General features: G+C 45.5%; 3 protein-coding genes across 14 annotated transcripts in view; 2 read left to right on the plus strand and 1 right to left on the minus strand.

Annotated features, from left to right (window-relative positions):
• Positions 1-2264, minus strand: part of MYO9B (myosin IXB) — a 42868-nt gene extending 40604 nt beyond the window's left edge. For 8 of the 9 annotated variants that reach the window (XM_068997451.1, XM_068997450.1, XM_068997448.1 and 5 more), the window contains exon 1: positions 2194-2264. The gene's annotated coding sequence lies outside the window, so the exon portion shown is untranslated. The remainder of the gene's footprint in view (positions 1-2193) is intronic. The other variant, XM_068997445.1, reaches the window with a different exon arrangement.
• A 1057-nt stretch (positions 2265-3321) lies between these two features.
• Positions 3322-10506, plus strand: HAUS8 (HAUS augmin like complex subunit 8). 2 transcript variants are annotated; one of them, XM_068997259.1, is made up of 10 exons: positions 3322-3572; positions 3709-3812; positions 4025-4139; positions 4997-5110; positions 5569-5657; positions 6263-6334; positions 6814-6972; positions 7560-7701; positions 8719-8860; positions 9582-10506. In XM_068997259.1, the coding sequence occupies exons 1-10, from the start codon at positions 3512-3514 to the stop codon at positions 9700-9702; spliced, it is 1119 nt and encodes a 372-aa protein (XP_068853360.1). In that variant the 5' UTR covers positions 3322-3511; the 3' UTR covers positions 9703-10506. The 2 variants fall into 2 exon arrangements, with proteins under 2 accessions (XP_068853360.1, XP_068853361.1); XM_068997260.1 differs by having other exon boundaries at positions 3325-3572; positions 4043-4139; positions 9582-10504.
• A 6677-nt stretch (positions 10507-17183) lies between these two features.
• CPAMD8 (C3 and PZP like alpha-2-macroglobulin domain containing 8) overlaps positions 17184-22469 on the plus strand; it is a 54664-nt gene continuing 49378 nt past the window's right edge. For all 3 annotated transcript variants that reach the window (XM_068996904.1, XM_068996906.1, XM_068996905.1), the window contains exons 1-5: positions 17184-17351; positions 19522-19673; positions 20919-20941; positions 21873-22038; positions 22160-22212. In XM_068996904.1, coding sequence (XP_068853005.1) covers positions 17266-17351; positions 19522-19673; positions 20919-20941; positions 21873-22038; positions 22160-22212 — 480 coding nt within the window. In that variant the 5' untranslated portion in view covers positions 17184-17265. The remainder of the gene's footprint in view (positions 17352-19521; positions 19674-20918; positions 20942-21872; positions 22039-22159; positions 22213-22469) is intronic.

Here is a 22469-nt window from a genome sequence, read left to right on the forward strand (position 1 = left end):
GCTGAGGAGAGGCCATACTTAGCCCCAGTGTGCATCTGAGTCAAACATGTTATTCATGCACAGGATTACTCAAGAGGTCTAATGTTTGAATCACTATGGGTCAGAAAACTGTCTGCACAGAGTACTCCTTTCTAGATGAACCTTGTTTAAATCTTTCATCAGTTGCGTTTACTCTTCCTGAATTATTCAGTTCCACAGAGGTTTTGGGTTCCACAGAAGAGCCCAAAACCTGGGAGTCTTCCCACTGGGAATGGACAGTTTGTGCAGGCAGCTGTCACTGCAGGAGCTGCAACATTCAACTTGTGTAAAAGCTTTTTGTTGAGACAAACGTTCAAGCAGAGTAACAAAAAAAAAAAAAAAAACAACCCCCAAACTGTACAGCTCTACAAAATACTTTGCAGTACTGCAGTAACTCCCGAGTTTTGTAACTAAGTAAGAACTAAAGATTGAGGAAGTGGCCTCGGATGCATCATCCTGAAAAGCACAACATTACTGGACTTCAGATGTAGGGTAGGCAGAGAACCCCACAGCAGTGCAAAGACAAAAATAATCAAGATGAACTCTTTCCTAAAAAAAGCCAAATTGAATCTTGGAGCTAACATGAATATGCATTAAAAGCTCCCCAAGCTGCTTCCCCTACTTAAAATGGATTTGTTCCTGACAAGATTCTGAGCTAAAGACACCCAGGGCTGACTAAAACTTGCTGGGCGTGACACCAACATCCTAAACTGGAATGCAGGGTTACCCCACGCTGTTACTTTAGGGCAAGTTCTTCAGCAATGGATTCCAGCTAACAGGCCTGAAATCAAAGAGCTCCTAATTACCCATGACAAACTTATTTGCAAACAGCTTGGCAGACACACCGATACCGATCCACCTCTAGGAGTACCGTGGGAGGATGCTGATGACATCTTTGAAAGGCTAATTGCATCTGCCAGGAGCTTGAGATCATCTCCAGCCCTTTGCTCCACTGCGACCCATTTCCAGAAGGTGAAATCAAAGAATGCTGAGCTCATTTGCATCCAAAGTGCTTCTCGCTTTTCACAAACACGAATTGCAAATAAAGCTGGGTAAGAATTTTGCCAAAACACACACGGACTAATAGAAAACAAAGCTAAAATGATACTGGGAATTCATCTTCCACTAGGATCGCACATACCTGTATCAACCCTATGGCCACGAAAGCCAGGAGTCAAGACAGTAGTCTGATACTTTTAGTCTAGAAACATGTAACAAAGGATGTTCCTAGCTTGCAAAAGTTTTACTTCCCAGAGATTGCAAAACCAAGCTTGCCAAAAAAGACAGAGCACTATCGGCATACACACAGAGGCATGACTCAGTTGGACAACGACAGTAATCACGATAAAGCACGACTCAGCACAGCAGCAGCATCAACTATCAAGAGATGCCCAAAGATAACACAAAGAAACAAAAGAACCCTGAGAGTTTTAACAAAATTTTTGAAAGATCATTAGACACTTGTCTGAAAGATTACAGGCTGTTCATACCGAGAGTGAGAGACATCACAGGAAAAAGCAGAACACTGTGTGGCTGAAAGATCACAAGCAGGAGACGGAAGAAACAGGAGATGGAAGTAACACCGTGCCTTGCTCAGCGGGCAGGCTCTGCCTGAGAGATGGGAGGCACAGCCGGGCGTCAGATACTTCCCTTCCCCTGGGCACCTCCAGCTCCTTGGGCACAGCTGACACAAAGTCAGCCACCAGCACCGCATCTGCCCCGCGCCGGGCACAGCCCCTGGCCCCGAGCTCCTGAGGGCACAGCTGACACAAAGTCAGCCACCAGCACCGCATCTGCCCCGCGCCGGGCACAGCCCCTGGCCCCGAGCTCCTGAGGGCGTCCCGGGGAACCGCTCCGGCCCCGAGCTCCTGAGGGCGGCGGCGGAGCCCCGCGGCTGCCCCGGCCGGGTACTAAACCCCAGAAACCTCCTCAGAGCCGACCCTCACACGCTCCCTCAGATCTGCTCCCAGGCGCCGACTCTCACAGATCCTCTCAGGGCCGACCCCCACACGCCCCCTCAGAACTGCCCCGGCCGCCCCACAGGGCTCGGTGCGAAACCCAGTCCCTGCGAGGCACCGCCACCACAGCGCTGGGTATCCCATAGGGAAGGAGCAGGAGGCAGGGGAGCTTGGGAAGGATGTGGAGCAGGGGGAAGAGGAACGCGGGGCCCGTTACCTGCGCCGGTGTCGAAGCGCGGCCGCCCGGCCCCGCCACCGCCACAGGCCCCGCGCGCGCGCCACTTCCGGGTGGGGGGGGCCGGGGCGCGCCCATTCAGCGCTGCCACAGGCCTCGCGCATGCGCCGTGCCGCGGCAGGGTCGGGGCGGGGGCGCGGAGCAGCGCCCACGGACTGGGGGGCAATGGAGGGGGTGTGGCGGGCGGTGCTCGAGGGAGCCCCAGGGAGCCCGAGGGAGCCCCAGGGAGCCCGGGTTCGAGCCCCGAGCCCGCTGCTCGCCCCCGCCGCGGCTCCCGGCGCAGCTGGGCGGCGGCAGCCAGGTGCTGTCTGTCTGAGGCAGCGGGGGTGGATTCTTGTCAAAACCAAAGAACCGCGGTGCCGTGCTGGGCCGGGAGCTCGCCGCCCGCCGCTGTGAGAGCTCCCGGTGCGGGGGTGCTGAGGTGGCTCGTGCTCGGTCTGCCAGAGCTGGGGCAATACAGAGCCTCCCGAGACTGCAGGCTGGCGTGCCTGGGTTCACAGAATCACAGAATTGTTTGGGTAGGATAGGACCTGTGGAGATCACCCAGTTCAACCCCCCTGCCAAAGCGGGGTCACCCGGAGCAGGTGACACAGGAACGCGCCGAGATGGGTTTGGGATGTCTCCAGAGAGGGAGACTCCACAACCTCTCTGGGCAGCTGTTCCAGTGCTCAGCCACCCTCAACGTAAAGTCCTTCCTCATGTTGAGGTGTTTGTCTTGTGTTTCAGTTTGTGCCCATTACTCCTCGTCCTGTCACTGGGCACGACCGAGCAGTGGCACCATCCTCTTTGCACCCGCCTTGGAGATATTTTATATGCATTGATGGGATCCTCTCTCAGCCTTCTCTTCTCTGGACTAACCAGGCTCAGCTCCCACAGTCTCTCCTCGTCTGAGATGCTCCCGACTCCTCATCATCTTTGTGGCGTCTGCTCGATCCTCTCCAGTCGCTCCTTGTCTTTCTTGTACTGAGGAGCCCAGAACAGACTTCACTAGCTGAAGCTACCTCCCGCCAAAGGCGTGAGGCAAGAAGCACTTTTAGGGCCAGCCGTGCTGCGAGAGTTGCCAGACTCTCCTTTATCGCTTTATTTGAAAGGCAGCGCAGCCCCCGCGGGCTTGAGTCCCTGGGCCGGGGCTCGTTCCATTCCTCCGCGCCGCCAGGGGGCGCGCTGCCACCCCTCACGGCTCCCCCCGGCGGCGCGCGCACCCGCAGTGATTCAAACGCGATGGCGGCTGGGGCGCCTCAGGGCTGAGGGCGAGTGACCCCCGCCCGGCCCCTCGTCCGCCCGCCGCTGCCTTGGCACGATGTCCGCGGAGGGAAGCGGCACGGTGGCAGGCGAAGAAGCGCCTAAAACTAAGCGGAAAGGTAGCATGGGGTGAGGGCGAACCCGCTCTGCCTGAGGCGGGAGCCCGGCCTGGCCACTTAGGCCGAAGTGGGGATCCGACCTGAGGCGGGAAGCACCGCGGTGGGCCCGGCTGAGCTCTCTTTGCCGTTCTTTCAGGAGGAAGAATCGTGCAGTCTCGCTACCTGCAGTTCGGTAAGAAGGACAGCAAGAAGGCGCCAGGACTGCCGAGCTCAGGCGTCGCTCAGCGAAAGGCAGAAAAGGTGTGAGATCGGCTTGGACGTGTGGCAGCGAGACCTGGGGGAAAACCGAGTCTGCTGGGGTTATGAGGGAGTGAGTTGTGGTGTGTTACTAGGTAGGAGCTTGGGACTGTGCTCGGTGACTTGCAGAGCACCAAGATGCCCTGGGATTTAGTTGTTTATTGTCAGCAATTAAGTTGGAGGTAAGATATATTGCTGATTATGTTCTGTCTTAGCTGTTTCTTTATTGTCAGGATGCTTCATCAAGTTCCTCTTCATCAAATGCTTCTCTGAAGTCTTCTAGAACTGAAGCAAGATCGGTTGTTTCTCAGAAACACAAAACTTCTGCTGGTAGGTTTTACCAGTGTTTGAAAGCTAATTCTTTTGTATTTCCAGCCTATGAAACTCTTAGCAACTCTAAGATATTGATATTTTGTATTATTTGCATCACTGATAGTTATTATTTGTATGCAAAGGAAATTAAGAAACTTGATGTGAGACTAAGAGAAACCTGGTCCTGGATCTGGAATTGAGTGATTGGGTTGTCTAAAATTAACATCTTTCCTGCCTTCTGCACCAGGTTTTGAACTGTTCTTTTCCTATGCCCTCACCATTATGCCGCCTTTTTAAATTTAATCTTTCTGTTAAACCAAGTGTGAGTGACTGGAAATCTCTGTCTGCCAAACCGCCCATTTTTATTTCTTTTGTTATTACCAACAGTTCCTGTCTGGTATTACTGACAGTCCTTGGTTGTCTCCACAGACATCCAGTTGTTGGTGTTTGAGACAAATTATTCCCATTGTTTTCTGTGAAGTGGGACCTCTTCAAAGGGTCTCACTTTGAACTGCTGTTTATGGGATCATTAGAGAGTGGGCTTTAGTCATCATAATTTTCCATTCTGGCTGCAATTCCAGTTGGTAACTTTCTTTGGAGGTTCAAGAAAAATAAGTCTTTAATGCTGTTCCTTAAAAAACAAGTGCTCATTAGACATTCCTGGGAACAGAGGGTGTTTCTGATTAGCTCAAGGGGGCCTTGTCCAGGTGCAGCTCATCAAGGCCGAGGCCCAACAAGCATTCCTCAGGTCATAGTGGGGTGTCAGTGGGGGGATGCAACCAAATCAGCTTCTCTGGGCCTCTACAGCCTGGAATTGTAAACTTGTTCTGAACCTGTTCTAATTCTTTTAGTCTGATAACAGCTTCTTTCTACAGGTGTTGACCATAGCTCATTAAATCAGAGTAGTTTTGAGAAGGGTAACTTGCAGTCCACTTTATTAGATGAAGGAAAAATGAAGCTACCCGACCTTGATATTTCTGCTATTAATGGTAAATTTCCATTCATACTCAATTTCTGGGTTTTTTTTACTTTTAATACATGTGCTGAAACCTGGGGATAAGAAATTGTTGTATTCTTGTATAGTCACAAAAGGATTTTAAGCAGAGGTACTAAGACCTTTGGAGTTTAAATTAACCTCTCGATTGTAGTATCTTTTGGGTGCTCTGGTTTTGTTTATAGTCAAAAAGTAAAGAATAAAGTACTCTTGAGTCTTTGTTCCTATAACAGGCGGGTGTCAGCCCTTCTGAAAAGTGGATCACACCTGTTTGTCACTTAAAGCTAATGCTCATGTGATCCACACCTGCTCATGAGTATATTAGAGCCAGAAATAGAGCTCAGATCTTCTTTACTGATACACAATAATTTTGAAATTATCTGTGCCTTTAAAGAACCTGATGGTCTATAGACCTTGGCAGAAGAGCCCACTAACTTGTTTGTTGTGATACAGGTAAAACTGACCCCAAGAAGAGTTCTCATTCAGAATCTCCTTCAGAAGGAGATTCAGAGACACAGAAAGTAACCGAAGGGACTGATGAGGTGAGTCTCACTGCTTTCACTGGTAAGGATATTTATTTTGAAACAAAGATTTTCTGTTTCTCTTCAACCCGAGTTACAGCTAAGGTCCTGGGATGATCTAAAGCCTCCCTGCAGAAGTCAGTTCTACTGCTGGCAGTGTTTGGTGTGTTTATCAGATATCTGGACACTGACCAGAGCTTTCCTTCCATTTCTTGTGGTAAAGAATCTGTTCCAATTATTACATCTCCTCAGGTGAATTCTTCTTGCATTCCTGCCCATACTCTTTAATTGTATCATGTTGTCTTTAAGTATTTCCTGGCATTTTTGTTCTGAGAACTAACACTGGTTCAATCTAGTGCCTTATTTAGGGATCTCATTCAGTGTAGCACTGAAACTTCAAATTCTTAATCAGAATTATGTAAGTCTGCTGAAAATATTATAAAAGGTGGTGGAACAAGGAGGTTTTTTTAATTAATATGAGTGTTTGAACCCACGAACTTGTCTCATAAAGCTGCCTGTTGTTGGTGTTGCTTCCAGGCACGAATTGGACTGTTGTTAATTTATTTGGTAATTAATTTGATCGCTGAAAAAACAATTGATGTAGAATATTCTTTTCTTTTCTGAAGGAAACTGATTTTTGGGATCCGATAGAAGAGCTGGAATCTGAGACACTGCTTTTAACTTACCTAAGAATAAGGGTGAGAGTTAGTCAAGTATTTGGTGTTTCAGATAGAACTCAATAGTGTTTAATTTCTTGAATGCTTCCTGACCTGTAAAAGTTAAAAGTTTTTGTGACTGTATATGTTTATGGTTTGTAAAATCATAAGACTTGCTATGAAAGTTGTTAGAGTGAATTCAGTGCCAGTTTATTAAGCTACTGCTGGTTCTTAGGAATTAGGGGGATGCAGAAGTTTTGGGAAAACTGTGAGTCTGTCTGGAGTTCAAGGTTGTAGCAGTGACTTTGTTCCCTCAGTGCTGTGTGTGTGTGTATTTTCCTTTACAAAAAGGAGCAGGGGTGTTGAGGGGGGTCTGATGTTCTGTGCTTACTGTGTGAGGTCTCCTGTTCATTAATTGAAACTCTTTGGCCTGGTCTGAAGCTTGCATTTGTTTATTCAGAATACGTTAATTGCTTGAATGTAGCATTGCTTTAATTGTGAATATTTTTGGGATGTAATAGGCGGAAAAAAAAGTTGCCGAAATGGAGGAAAAAGCAGAAAAAAACTTGCTAATGTTGTGTGAAGAAAAGCAGAGACAACAGGAGAAGCTCTGGGAGCTGAAACGTGAAATTCTGCTCGAGGAGAGAGAGCAGAAGCTCAATGAAACATTAGACAAACAGGTAAGTTTTAGTAGGATTTATGCTTCTCTGATACAAATACTTCTGATACTTTTCTTACACAAACTCATTTATGAAGTAGTCCTTTATCCAGAGGAAATTTCTCTGCTTCTATGGCTTGCAGGGGTACAATTTTATGCATCTTAAAGGAAACAAGTATCTCCTTCCTGTTGAGACCTGTAATGCTCTGCAGTACCTGAGCAGGTGCCTTTGTCACTGTTGTCCCTCGTGGACAGGCAGGAAGGAGAAGCTGGAGCTCTTGGGCAAGGGCAGAGATTGCAGTGGCCACCAGGGCAGGGTCTGGGTGATGCACAGGAGATGAAAGTACCCAAAACCACGTGAACATCCTGCACTTAGGCAACTCCAGTTACAGTTAGAGCTGAGATGCCACCCCTTAATGAGAAGTGAGCATCTTCTGATGTTTATTTGTCTTGTTTGTATGTGTTAGCCACAAGTAGTTCTGGCCTAGTTGTAAGAAGACGGGTTTCTAATGAATAATTAATGAATGTATTTTTCTGTAGTGAGCCAGGTGTGCAATTAAAAAAGATGTGCTTTTGGATAAGTGTTGGTTCCGTGTGTGTCTCTTTCAGATAGAAGTGCTCTCTCCCCTTGTTGCTGTCTGTGAACAGTTTAAAGAGCAATATAAAAGCTTTGCAGCTTCCCTGGATGCTACGAGACATGAATTACCCATAAAGAACATTCACATAGAAGGAGATAAGCAAACCTACCTTGGTATGAAAATTTGATTTATCAGATTTGCTTTCAGATATAGTGGGTTTATGCTAAAAAAGCTTCTCACACTGTTATTGCTCCATCTCTCTTTGGCCGCTGGAGGAGCTTTGTGTGCTCTTAGAGCTTGTGTGGACACTGGGCTACAGCAATAGTCACATGTTGTGTGATGTGTAATTCTTACCTCTGTTTAACCACTTAACTACACTGTTTTTTATCTTGCAGCAGAGAAGAAATTAACTTTCTAAGTTAGCTCAGTCTTCATATACACCTTCTTTAGCAGGTTTCTATATATTTTAACTGTATTCATGGCATTCCTTTTCTTCTCTCGTTCCTGCTGTGTAAACAAGTTGAAGGAATGCTGTGATCTCTTCTTGCTTCTGTGTTTTTGGGGACAGAGTCTCCTGGGTAGACTTCTTGCTCATGTTTCTTGCAGAACTGGAGCTTAAATACTGTTGTGTGCTGTCTTGAATCAGAGAATGTTTAATAAATCAGTACATGCATTTTTTATTGAAGTCTGAACAAAAAGCTGCTGGTGCGCAAAAAACCAAGATTCTTAAACCATTTACAATAATCTTGCACTTTAAGACGAATGCAAAAAGTTTATTGAAGAACTTAGAATTCTTGTAAGAAGACTAGAAAGGAATAGCTCCATTTTTTTGTTTGTGATTGTTGAAGGAAATGACTGAATAAATTTCATAGGGGGGTACATGCCAACAGCAATACGTGAAACTGGCCAGGGAGTTTTGAGTGTCTAAAACTTGGTTTTTTCTCTTACATTTGTTTTAAAAATCTTTGAGTACTCCAAATGAGAGCTTGATTAGCAATTTTAGTAGCCTGTTGCTGGTGCTAGTCACAATAGTGAAAAATAATTTGGCTTTCACAGTGTTTTTGTGAAAGCTGAACAGTAGTTTTTTGCCATCTAGTGCTCCTGTCTCTGGGTTACTCCAGCTGTTAATATCTTGTGTTAACTGGTGCCCACTGCATTTTTAATAATACCTTTAACATCTCATCTTCCAGATGAACTGGGAAAGCAATTAACGATCACACAGGAGCTTCTGACAGAAGTAATGCCAAACCACTCAGAAGATAGTGCAAAAGCACTTAGTGCACTGCAAGAGCTTAAAGAAGTGTCTCAGCAACTGAATAAAGGGCTTCAAAGGTAATTGCAACAATTGGGTGAAAAGACTTGTTGATTAAATGTTCAGAGGAAAATCTATAGACCTTGCCAGAATATATCCAGAACACAGTCTGTAGGAGGATTAACTGAGGGTTTGGTAGCACTAAGTGTAATGCTCTTTGTAGCAGTCATCTGTGTTTCTGTCCCTGCCCTGCCTACAGTCAAAGTAGCATGTTTGGGATTGGTTTTGTACTCCAAGTGAGCCACTTCAGTGTGCCATTCTCTGACACTTCAGCTGAGAATTTCAGTGAGCAAGAATAGACTTGGTAAGTGCAGATCTGTAGGAGTGGAGAAACCCAGGAGGCAGAACAGTGAGCTGGAAACTGTCTTAGGTAACAACCCTGCAAATGTATCATCCTTGAGAAGGCACAAGGAGCACAGAGAAGGGTTTTCTCCTCAACTATTGTGACAACAAATACAAAGCATCTCTGGAGGATGAGGAAGAGATAAAGCATGACTAATGTACTTTCCTTCCTTCATTGCCCCAGAAGAGATTAGAGTTAGTCTGAAGATCATTAGACCATTAAGCCACTCATCTCCCCTTCCTGCAAACTGCCCCATCTCTCCTCCCAATTCTTGCTTTTGAGAAGAAAATTCACATCTTACATTTTTTTTTCTTCTGGTGGGGCCATAGTAGGAGAAAGATGCAAATGTCCAGGCTTACTGTCCTTCAGAGTCACTGATTTAGCTTCATGTGTTCCAGGAGCTTCACAGATGTGCAGAATCTGTCGTTTGAAGCCTGTAAAGAAGTTTCTCTGCATAACCAATACGTGTGTGAAGAGAATCATGGAGTAGATGTTGTGAAACGCTGGTATTTCGACTAAGTTTCTGTAGTGTTTTACTACTGCGTAGGTACTAACTCAATGCCAGCAGACTTTTTATCCTTTTACTTCTTGTGTGGACACACAACTTGCCCAGATTTTCACTGAAGCCAGCAGCAGGGGTGCTCACTGACAGAAATTGGAGGGTTGTTCTGCAGGCTGTCCCACAGGGAGACATCACCGCTCTCTTTTAACATGGATTTCTCTGACAGATTTTCCATCACTTTCTGCCTTGACATTACTGAAAGGTAAATGATAAAAAGTGCTATTCCTGGCAAATCTGACCTGTGTGTTAATGTTCAGCCTGAACATTGGGTTGCTCACTGAACAACCTCTGCAGGAACTCTGAATTGTCCCATATTTCTGGATGTGCTGTGTGGGTACAAAGTACTTGCTTGGAAGGTGCCTGGTCACTTTTAATAAGTGAGAAGATTTGTAAACTGGTTGCCTAATTGCCTTGTAAATAAATTATTGAAATCATAAATGCTTTTGTATAAACCTGACTCCTCTTTAAGGACTTTATTATTTTTAATAATAAAGACTGTTTTCCACTGCTCTATCGGTAGCCTTCAAGTTTTAATATGTTCACTGATATCCTACAGCAGCTTTTGTTTCCATCTGGGCTTACTTAGGACTAATACTACACAGGCCAGTGATGGACTACACACAAAGTGGTCCCGGTGGTCAGCTGTGAGCACCCCAAGTGCTGGGGCCAGAGGATTGGAAATGTGAAAAGAAACCACAAACCTTATTACTGAGCAAGTGTGCTGTGCTGTGAACATACAAGCCACATCTGGCATGTTTCTTCATAATTTCCTTTTTGTACATGGAATGCATTTTTCTCTGGAAGACGTGCTGTAACCTGTATTTAAACTGTGGAACCTCATTCTGTGGTGGTTTTTCACATTTCTAGCTTAAGCTGTGTCTATAAGGCTTTTTGGCCTACTCCTAGGAGACCTGGAGTATTATCGTTGCACTCCTTCAGGTGCTGCTCAGGCTTTCTTCCTGGCACTACTGGGGGTCTAACTAGATTCTTGTCTCCTTTTGTTAAAAATTGGGAGTAAATTAAGTAACTGCATCAGTAGATGTGCCACACCCATAAAACAAGCTGTTCAGACCCTCCTTGCTTACAATGTCAGTGTCATTTTTTTTTGGCAGCAGCTTCTCTGTCAACCAGTGTTATTTTAGGATATCCATCTGTTATTTCTTTTTCTTCACAGATGATCTGCACCTGGTAGTTCACCTGTGTGGCTGCAATTCAGCACATCAACAATAGGTGCTGGATCGAGCTCTGGGGCCAGGAGCATGAGCTGCAGCCATGAATTTGGCCACTGGATGGGGAACTTTGCCCAGCAAAGTCAGCTTGGCTGTAAATGTGTGGGCTGGTTCGTTTCGGTGGATGGAGATGGGGGTAGAAAGGCTCCAATATGATGAAACTGGTTTTGTTGGGTTTGGATTATTGCTGGGCTGTGTGTCTTCACACCTTTAACCTCTTTATGATCAGTGTGTCAATTCTGAGACTGAAAGTTGTTGGGAAGGGTCATCTTAAATATGAGAGGGGAGGGATGAAATTGAAATCAGTATTGTAATTGATAATAATGTCTCTCTCTGCACAGGCATATCAGAATGCCTTTCCTAGGATTTCCTAATGGTGCACATCACTGATGGTCTGAAAAAGTATTTTTCTTTCAAGAAATACTTTTAAATTAAACCCTTTCTTTTCAGTCAAGTGACTTTTTACCTTTGAGATACTACTGGATGTGTATACCTACACCCAAACGTTACTTAAGCAACAGCCAGCAATGCAGATTTTCCCTCTTAAAAGCAGTGGAATGCTGCTGGTTCTCCCCCTGGGGAGGTGCTCGCTGTGAGCACAATTAAAGGCTGTAAATCTTTCGGGGGCAGTAGTTCAGCCCTGCTGCTGCAGGCGGCACTCGCTGCACTCGTTATCCTCCCACAAGGCAAAGGGGAGTCCTGGGGCTGAAGCCAGACTGCTGCTACAGAACAATTCTGTGCCCGGGGATGTGCACTCATTGTTTCAGAAGAATCAGAGGCATTAATTTCAGCATTCTGGCCATTCTTTTCTTTAAACTGAACACTTGTGTAATTCTTTGTATAAATGGTACAACAAGTGTTAGTTAAAGCAGCTTGGCCTCTCTAGGAAAGGGTTTTTAGTTTGAACTGAGGCACTTCCTTCTTGATTTTCATGAATGTTCTTTCTAAGTGGTCCGGTTTTGGCTCTTTGCAGAAGTGTTTTAGGCTCCTCCACCTTGAAATAGCCACAGAATTGGCTGCTGTCATTTAACACTGTACAAACAACAACAACAAAGAACTGCAGAATCACTGGAGCAGGAACTAAACAGATGTGACACCACTTATTTTGTATTTTCCACTTATTTTCTGACAATGTCACGTGCTCTAAATCGGTTGGAATCCTAAACAAATCAAGGGCTCTTTTTATTCAGGTTATGTGTCTTTTTCCCCCTGTAGAACTAATAATGCTCTCCCTCTGTAAGTTGTATCAATGTAGATTTAGTTGTGTTCTGTCTGCACATGTGCAGTACTTATAACCTATTTATTCATTTTTTAGGCCAGAAGTTCTTGACCAATTGTTAGCATTCATGTGTGTTAAGGTGCTTTTTTGGGGGAAGGGATTTTTTTTTTTCCTCTGAAAATTGAAAGCAATTCTGAAATGAGCCAGGTGGGTGAGAGCCTGGGAGGAAGGGGGAGCCCAGAAATGGAAGTATTTGTCCCCTGCAAAATTCTTGGTTGTTTAAAAAGAGATTGGCAAAGCTTTTAAGCTGGGTTTGCCCTGCAGCTTGCCCTGCCTGGTGCTGGTGTGTCTGGGGGAGCTGTGACCACATTCTCCTCAGTGCCTCTGCTGCTGCCAGACCCTGACCACCAGCTCAGGAGGGCTGAGTCAAGGCATTTTTTGCTGTAATTCCTGTGCTCCCTGCGATGGGGGCTCTCCGGGGTCAAGGTAAGGCAGGATCCCTCCTGCCCGGGGTGCCCTGGGATGGGGCTGCAGCCCTGGAAATCACCGAGGCTCGTTTGTCCCCTCACCACACCCCAAACCCCCCAACTCTTTGTTCACAAGAGCTGCAAACGGAGCTGAGTCTGTGCTCATCAACAGCCAGCAAAGCAGCTCATGACCCCAGCAGATGTTTCTGCATTTTAGGCTAATGAGAACTTATTGGATTACTGCAGTCTTCCCTGCCTCGGAGTAAATACCACTTTGTTGGAGATCCGGAAATTCATACTGAATATGATAAACAAACTGCTGGCTGGGCTGGGATTGCCAGGACATGAAAAGAGTTCCAGAGCGGCAGAAGATCTAACAGCTCTGAAATGCACCACTGAGCCACACCAATTAAGAGCATTTCCAGTGATTATGTGAGCATTCCTGTTCAACTCACAGAAATTATTTTAGGTTGTTTCTTCCGCTGCATTTGTGTGTGGTCTGTAAAGCAAGCACACGGTTTGCAGAATGGCCTCTGACCAAATGCCTCTGACCAGTTTCTTTTAAAATAATTCTGTGATAATGTATATGCAAGAACTGAGTTTCCTGCAAATTCAAGATCTTAAATTTTCTTTGTTATGGTTGCCCCTTCAGATGTAACTAAATTTTTAATTTATACAGACAATGTATGTTTGGAGATGGCCTGTAGGATATAAAAACTTAATTCCTTTGTTTAATGTCTCTTGCATATGGGAGGTGGGTCTACTGTTCAGTGACTATGTACAAATTATATTTCACCAGTCATCTAGGAGCTGAGAAGAGAACTGGGAAGTTATTTCTGACTAAATGTCTGAATGGCAGCCCCTTCTGATAAGCACAGCGCTCTTCCTTCTAAATCATTCAAAGTCCTTCATTTGAATGCTTTCCTAGTACTATTTCAGTCACTTTTGTCAGGAATTAAAATGTTCTATTACTGTGAATGATCAGACTCTCCTGTTCTGTAGATGAGTAATAACCATTTTTGACAGAACTATTTAATAATTATGTTCTCAATATCATTATCCTGTTATATGCTACTTAGATTACAGTCTTATTTGAAAAGTGCTCTTTAATTATCCTTTCCTTATAATTTCTTCTAGAGATGTTTGTATTCCTGGGGGCAGAATCAGTCTGGTTTCTGCCACTCTGTCTGGACTGATGTAGTCTCTGTTAAACCATTTTCCTGGGTGAGTTGCAGGAGTGTGGCAAAGCCTGGGACACTTGTTTTGCAGTTAGCAGTTTCTGCTTTTGCTATCTCTGTTTGGCTGTCACAGAAACACGAAGGGGGAACAAAACTCAGAGTTAAAGTATAGGTGTGGCTTTTTTACCATGAATATTGTGCTGTAAAAATTAACTAAGGCCTTGTTCTTGTCTGGTGGTGTGTAATGACTGAGGTGAATGTTTTTCCATTGGGAAGGGGGGAGAAATTGTTCTGGAAATTGATGACTTTTTTTGTTTTTCATGCACCTTCTACTGAAATCTAGGGTGTACGGGACTTAACACAAAACTAAATGATTAATAGCCTTGGGTTTTAGCACAGTACCTTTTATGTGCACAATTTACACATATTAAAATCTTTAAATAAGTGAGAATTACCTCTTATACCTTTGGATCTGATCAATTGAGTGACAAGTTAGTGACACCACTCATGCTGAGGCAGTTAGCGAGAGCTAATTACTGATGGCATGGTCTCACCACTTGTTTCCTGTGAGCTGTCCTACTGATTTCAGCTTTGCAATTGAGGTGGGGGGAAAAAGCAAAAAAGATTCCCAGCTGAGAGTAGCAGTACTTGAGAATTATTATTTTTTGTTTGACACATAGCTGTCTGATAATTTTCACATTGCACACAGTTTGTCTATGAGGTAGCTGGGACATGGGGAAGGATTCCTTCTCCTGCAGAGTAATGATGAGGCCATACAAGCGATCAGGATGTCAATTAGATCTGGTCAGAACCAATACAGATGTATTCACACCTTGTTCTCTAAACCCCTGTCCCTCCCTCACCTTTCTGCCACCAGCATGGCCAACACCAATCCCCCACATGCTCTCAAGTGCCTGAGATTCCTAAGACTTTATGAGGAGCAGAATTACGTTTTCTGTAAACAAAATAAAAATCCGAACTATGCACAGTGCAAGCGGGTGGGTGAATATGGCCCATAGATCTGACTGATGAATAGTTTTTATACATGAGCAGTTCTTACAGAACTTCCTTTTAACTCCTAACCATTACCAGATGTGGGCTGCAGGCGGCTGCTGGAATTCCAACACCTGTTGCATCACACTGAATGGGATTCATTTTGGCAAGAACAGAAAATTCCATTTCAGTAAGTAAATAGTTTGAAATTATATCTAAAGCCTCATTTTTTTTTTTTCAGACCGAGTTGATTCCAGCCTTATTTACAGGCTTGCACATACCTTTATAATTAGAAGATGGTTTGCAGTCTTCAGAGGCTCTAATTGCCTGAGATTTCTTGTAGTAAATATCAAATGGAAAATCTTCAATTTAGGAGAAATCTCTCCTTTAGAAGAGTGAGCAATTCAAAAGGGCTATACTCCACATAAGGGAGATTTCTGTCTGTGCTTTTTGAAATGCAGAAATACACATTTGTGTGTTATTCTGAAGATGATGGAGCTCCATTTTAGAACTACACTTTGCTGCATTCATCAGTTCATTGCTGAATCCTTTTGCTTCTTCAAAGCCCTTGCCCAGAATTTTTCAAAGCTTTTTCCTGTGGTTGACAGGATGGGTGTTTAGTGTCACTCTGTGATATTTTTTTTGTACATTCCCCATAGATCTCAAGCACGAGTCTGTAATGAACCCTTTGTGGTTTGCTCTAGAAAGCTATGGAATAAGTGTGGAGGTAATTAATTAATATTTTTGAAAGTGTTATGCTGTTTCAGCCTAAACATACCTGATCTCTGCCATGCCATGGGAACAGCAAAGGTGCTTCATTTTCACTTTGCCTCCTTTAATCTTTAATCAAAGGATCCCAACATCCCCTGAAGTGTCAGCCTGGGGAGAGGCTGGCATCAGTATGGCTGGGGCAGACAGGGGAACACTGAGGCACACACAGTTCTGTGTTTGTAGATGAGAATATAAAGAAGCTGGAAAATAATTTGGAGTTACCGGATTTTTCTTTGCCTGATTCAGTTTGTCTCAAAAAAAAAAAAAAACCCAAACAAACAAACAAAACCTAAACCATTCCACTTTAATGTACTCTCAAATAAGTTCCTTCTCATAGTTCCTAGCTCATAATTTCCTTGGGAAGTGACCGCTGTCGTTCTAGAGTCTGATCTTGTCTAATTTGTCAAAAAGTGTTTGTTCTTTTTCTAGATTTGTTCTGCCTCTCCACAAAAATGAGACAATGCTGGTTTGGGATAGATTTAAGTAGGAAAATGTAACCACATCTCGCAGTGTTATCCATTACTAAAGATAATCTGAATTTATAAAAAAGCTGCTGAGTTAGTGACTTTATGTTTAAGAGAAGACATATTAAAATGAGTGTAAGTTCACACACGATAAAAATCTAAGCACTATTTGTGTGTGTAAGCCAGGTGTATTGGGGGGAAAAAATGCTTCAAACTACCTACACTGGGGGTTTTCATTTATTGCTGGGGCAAGAATTCCACTCTGAAGCACGTCTGGGGTCCTGGTGCGCCTGGGTTCTCTCCGGCGGGGATTAGAGGAATCGTTCCTCGATATCTCTATGCAGTGGGAGATGGCATTTGTTCTGTAATCTCGACTCTCAGCTCTTGCCTTGAGTTTGCTTTTCTCGGTTTGAGTGAGCTCTACTCTTAGGCTACAGCTCTTCCTCAGACTGGTGCAGTGAGAGCTCCCTCTCCTGTCCCAAGCCCCTGGAACCGCGGGACAGAGGGATGGAGATGGATAGATTAGGGCCTAGGGTATGAGGAGGATGGAGGAGCATCAGTGCTGGCGCTGGGTTTTGGGTTGGAAAGCAGTTCCTGGGCAGCGCTCCGTGGAGTCCCTGAGTGCACAGAGGCTCAGTTACGGGGACTGGACGGTGCCAGGGGTGCCGTGCCCCGGTCCTGTTTCATGGGACCTTGGCTTTCGCAGCTCTCCCATCTGTGAGGCTCAGGAGGAAGGCGAGGAGCTCGGGCAGCTCTCCCGGGGCTGTTTGTGCTCGGCAGCAGCGGCGCCGGTGCCTCAGCAGCCCTGGGCAAGGCGAGCAGAGCCGGGCGGGCGGTGCTGCCAGGGGCGCGCTGAGGTGAGGAGCGGCCGGGGCCGGGCTGAGCGCACCTGAGGCCGGGCGGGGAGGCGGGCGGGGCGCGGCCCCCTCCCCTCCTCTCCCCTCCCTCCCTCCCTCCCTCCCCGGTGCGCGCTGTCAGGAGCGGGCGGGGAGCCGCAGACAAAGAGCCGGGGCCGGAGGCGAGCGGGCACCGGGGCCAGGAGGGGGCGGCCCGGGGGCGGGGACGCGGCGGGGGCGGTGGCCAGAGGCACCGGGGAGCCGAGCCCGGGCGCGGGGCGGCGGAGCCTCGGGCTGCGCTCGCCAGGAACAAAAGGCTCCTGCTGCCCGCGCAGAGCGCCGTGGCCCGGGCTCCGCGGCACCATGTCCCGCTGCGAGCCCCGCCGCGCCTGGGCGCTGCTGCTGCTCGCCCTCGGCAGCCTGAGCGCTGCCCAGCCCCGCCAGCGCCAGTAAGTACCGGGGCCAGCCTGGGGTCCCCGCGGCAGCATCCCAGGGCAGGGCGGCGGGAGGAGAAGCGGCTCTGCTCGGCCAGGGCTCCGGGGGGGCTGCAGCAGCCGCGGAACAAAGCCCGCGGAGCGCCCCGGAGGGGTCGCGGATCGAGCGCGGCGCGTCCCCGGCAGCGGCCGCCGGTGCGAAAGTGCGGAGCGCGGGGAAAGGGGGACGAGAGAAGAAAGCTCCCATGCGATACCTGCCTCCAGCCGCTCCGGAGAGCGGCTGCGGAGCTTTTATCTGCAAACAATTATTTAAGGAATCCGGCTGCTGCGGTGCTGGGGGTGGTTGAAGGTAGCGCTGGGCGCTCCCGAGCGGCGTGTGAAGATTTTTTTGTGGGGAACATCAGCCGGGGAGAAAGTGCGGGGAAAGTTCTCTGACTTTTAGAAATTGAATCCGCAGCTCTTTTCCAGTGTGTTTAGGTTAATTTTGATTAAGGTTTGCTTTGTTCTTTATCCCTGGCTTATTATAGCCCGTCAGCATCGTGAATAGCTGCATTAACTGAGTGCCATGGAGAACTTATTTTCACTTGCTTACTAGAAAATATTTCACGTCCTGCCAAGTTTTTGGTGTAACCTGACAGAGCTGTTAGTTAAGTGTGCTTAAAGGATCTGTCCAGTCCCTGTCAAGTTAACTCTTTGGTTGCCAAGTTAAATATTTAATTTTCAAATGCCGCTTATTAAGTCATTTAAATAGTTGCATCAAGGGACTGATACTTCAGAAAGAGTTTCAGCAATTCAGAACAATATGAGTACATGTGCTTCACATATGGCACTGCAGTGCTGGGCTTATGACAGTTTAAATCTGATCATTTCACCCTGAATGCAGCTGGTACTCTTTCTCCCTCTGCAGCTAGATCAGCTATCTCTCTTACCAAGGATTTGCAGGCTCGGTAGTAACTTTTTATTGTTATTTATTACCATTCTGATGAATTTGCAAACCTGGCAGCCATAAGGTTTTGAATCTGCAAGTACCCTGTGCAATTTAACTCGAATGCCACAGAGTTCTGAACTTCCTTTGGGGGTAATGGGATCTCCATGGCAATGAGGCCTGCTGAGAGAGAAACATGGGCTTGGAATTTGATAAAAGATTACTTGGGGGCTGTAAAACACCATCATCCTCATCCCAAAGTGATAATTAATCATGAGCTAAAGCAACCTGGCTCATGGGACTGTAGAAAGGCATGGGCTGAGAAATTTGGCTTGAAAAGGCATCTGAGGAATTGCCTCGTGTTAAAAAAAGTCCTTTGGGGTAGGAGAAAAAACCCCAGAAAGGTGTGTCATGAAGAGAATATAAATGTGTTGCTTCCAGCCCAATGCATCAAAGAGCTCAGAGCCTGCAATGCTTTTAGCTGACAAGTTCATGGCACGGTGCCATTCACAGAGGAGTGGTGCAGATTCCATTCAGAAACTCTTGCATTGCAGCATCTACGGGAGGTCGTTTTGGGTGGCTTTAAAGCTCTCTGTGTGCCTTCTAAAATAATGCCTTTTGTAAACTGGCAGGATCTAATTGTTTGAACAAGAATGTGGTAGTAGAGCTGGGAATTCCAGCCCAGTTCTGTAGCTGCAGTTTCTGGGCTGCTTCTGTATAAACTGGAAGTTCAGGTGTGTTACATGCATTGAGTCTGATGTTTAAGAAGCTCCAAAAATCAGCTCTGAGTCCCTTCTCTTCTTCTATATGAAGCTGAACTATGAAAATGGAGCCATATGATTGAGTCAAAAACATCTAAGTTGTTTCAAAGAAAGCATTGGCTACAAAGCTCTAAGGAGGTTCAGGTACCTCCTTATTCCTTCACAAACTTCAGCTCTTTTATGGTTAGCTGGTTGTATGTTTAGTTTGTTACCTATAACAAATAAATGAATGTATTTATTACATAGATGCAATAAACACAGATATTACTGTTTTTATTTAAATCCTATGGATTTGTTAGGCACTTAGGCTCTGTTTGTTCATTTATACATATCAGATACAGGCTTAGACTGCTGGTGGCCACAAATGTGACCATACAAGGGCAAATATGTCACAGAGAAGTTTGTTCTTTTCCTTTTGCCACACAAAAAGGGGCTCACAAATGAAGGTAATGCTCTCGTTGCTGTGTCTCAACTGACCACTTCCAATTGTGCTCCTCAGGGGTTATTTGATTGCAGCACCTTCTGTTTTCCGCTCTGGGGTGGAGGAAGCCATAAGTGTGACCATCTTCAACTCTGTCAAGGAGACAACTGTGCAGATCCAGCTGGTGGTCAAAGGAGAGACTGTGTCACGGAGCCATGGAACAGTCCTGGGTGAGCTCCTGTAGTTCTGAACTTGAGAACTGATTTACGAGTTGAGGTGCTGTGGGAGCACGTTGGTATCTCCTAAAGAATTGCTTTAGGTGATAATGGAATCAAAGTAATATTTAATTGATTTGCTACTGCTGCACCCTCTCAGTCGATTGTGCTAATGTGGTTTTGATGTGTGTGATCTCAAACATGTAAGGCTGATAACTTTGGAACACCAAGACATACAGAGACCCTTGATAATTAATACTCTTGAGTTTTATGGTGAATATACTTCCTTTTGGTCCCTGAATATTTATCAGTGGGGGACTGTATAAGGAGTAAGATAAGTTCATTTTGAAGAAAAATATAAGATCTACATCATCATCAATTTCTTCTCTCCAAAATGAGTGCTGGGAATCTCCCCATCTTCAGGACTGAGTGTTGCTGAGAGAGGTGGTAATGTTTGTGTAGTTGGATAAGCCTTTAAAATCCAAGCCAGATACCTCTGTCCTGTGAGTAAAGATGTGTCTTGATTATGTCCAGCTTAATACTGAGTGAATTTACAGAGGTGAAAGTGAAGTCCAGTAGCCCTGCTGTACCACTGTCAGTAGTGGTGGAAGCTGTAGTGTAGACAAGGTAATCAGGCTCTTTAATCCTCCAGTTTTAACCCTTCTGTGTGTTAAAAAGGGGAGTTCTATGAAAGCCATTCCCTTTCTTGAAACAGTTTGTCTCTGGTTGTGTCCTCCCCTTGTTGTCTTTGAAATGGGCTGACAATTGCAAAGCCATTCAAAGGGAGTGATGCTTACACATGTGGACAGCACATGCTCAAGAGAACTCCAAGGTATGGCTGTATCCAGAAATCAAAACAGATCCTACGAGTGTTTGTTTTGAGAATTGTCTAAGTCCCAAAAGAGGCCAGGTCCTTTTTACAGCAAAACACTTCTGTAGGCACAGGCTGCCCTGTGCTGAAAGCTCAGCCTTGGGGGTGCTCTTCAATCACAGAGCACTTTGCAGTTTACCTTGGGCAAAAATTGTAAATAAATGTGAACCAGGTTTGTTTTGGAGAGCTCTGCTGGGTCTGACTTGCTCACCCTGCAGATTGTTTTACACAGAGCAGGAAAATTACTTCAGGTGGAATCATAACAAAGGGATACTGCAGGGAGCAGCTCTGGGGTGTGGGGTCTTCTTTCACTCAGCTGCAAATGTCTAAAATCTTAGTGCCTTACCTTGAGAATAACTCTTTCTCTCTCTCTCTCTCTCATATTTTAGATAAAGGAACAATTAAACTGAAGGTGAGTGTCAATTATTTTAAGATGTTTCTGGTGAAAGTATAAGGGACTTTCCCTCAGCCACATCAAGCATGGCTCTCTGGCACAAATAAATGTCACATTCTGGGGCACACACTGAGGAGGACACAGCCTTCACCAGAGGAACAGTGGAGAGTGAAAACAACAAAACTCAACCCATCACAGCTCACCTGCCAGGCCCTTACACCACTGAAGAAAATCAGTGCCTCGTGGCTCAACGTAAAGTTCCAGGTTGGGGTTATTTGATAAGAATGGCAGTACAGAATGCTGTGTGAGTGAAATGGGGTTATGACTTCAAATGTGGGCAGAATGGAGCTGGACTAGAAGAACAAGCCCTTAGAAGTGTTGGCTTTCTTAACTTAGGACTTCATTTGGGCTTGTCATCCTTGGGATGTTAAAGGGGGGTGGTGGAACAAAATATTCAGTTGTGATCTGCACCTGGAATTGTGTTATCAGGTTTTTTACTTTGTCATTTTTAACTGGATGTAATTTTAAATTCCTATTTCTCTGAGCAACTGGTTGAACATGCACATGCATGCACTTTTTGTTTTGGGGACTTTTTTGTGTTGGTTGTTGGGGTTTTTCCCTCTGTTGGCAGAACTGTGGGTTGATTTCCCCATGTAACACACCTTCTGTACTGGCAGCTGCACATGTAGATCATGGATCAACCATCACTTTGCTTGAGAGAGAAAGGGCAGAAGAGGATTTCCTGCCATGTTTTCAGCATGAATTTACCTCCTTTGAAGTTTATATATTGTAGAAAATCTAGTATGTTCTTCATTTTCTTTTCACTACTAACACAGATTGACACCAAAACACAGCAGGTGGCTCTTCTTGCTCACTTCAGTGTCAATTATATTCCCCAAAAGCTCAAAGGCTTTTCAGTGTCTTCCTCACCTCCTGGTCTGTTTTCTAGGTGCCTTCAGGGCTTCGTGGACAAGCACATCTGAAAGTTTGGGGCAACAGGCACCTGGCAGAGGAAGGTTACATTTTCCACAATTACACCACAGTCACCATCGACAGCAAGGGCTCCTCAGTGTTCATCCAGACTGACAAACCTGTCTACAAACCCAAGCAGAAAGGTAAAGTGACCTTGGACAATTTGCCAGTTGCTAGGGCTGCTTTCAAGGGTAGCTTAAGGATGAGCTCTTCTGTTCAGTCTCAGCTGTGGTGACTAATAAATTCCCTCTTTTCCTTTTTTAGTGTTGATAAATCTCTTTATGGTGACTTCTGACCTGAGGCCGGTCAACGACAGGGTAAAGAAAACTGTTTTCTTTCACACTGTGAAATATGATGGAATACTTGGTAGCCTGCATTTTATTCAAATGTACATTTATGCAGAAATAGAACTGGATTTTTAACCTATTTAGGCATAGCTTGTGACAGCTTGTTTTATTTGTAATTTAGCTTTTTTCACTTGGTCACATTCCTACTGGAGGAGAATACAAACTTCTGGAGTGCTGGCAAGTAGGAGGCAGCTCTGCCAGAGCAGAGACAAGAATTTTTCAGAGAC

Source organism: Aphelocoma coerulescens, chromosome 28 (genome assembly GCF_041296385.1).
Source record: "Aphelocoma coerulescens isolate FSJ_1873_10779 chromosome 28, UR_Acoe_1.0, whole genome shotgun sequence".
Taxonomy (NCBI): domain Eukaryota; kingdom Metazoa; phylum Chordata; class Aves; order Passeriformes; family Corvidae; genus Aphelocoma; species Aphelocoma coerulescens.

What these genes read in the sequence shown, in the direction of transcription:
- HAUS8 (XM_068997259.1), top strand. Translation starts at nt 3,512, where the DNA reads ATGTCCGCGGAGGGAAGCGGCACGGTGGCAGGCGAAGAAGCGCCTAAA. An exon ending in GAAACACAAAACTTCTGCTG is followed by an intron (nt 4,140 to 4,996) that starts GTAGGTTTTACC and finishes TTCTTTCTACAG; the next exon opens with GTGTTGACCATAGCTCATTA. An exon ending in AGATAAGCAAACCTACCTTG is followed by an intron (nt 7,702 to 8,718) that starts GTATGAAAATTT and finishes CTCATCTTCCAG; the next exon opens with ATGAACTGGGAAAGCAATTA.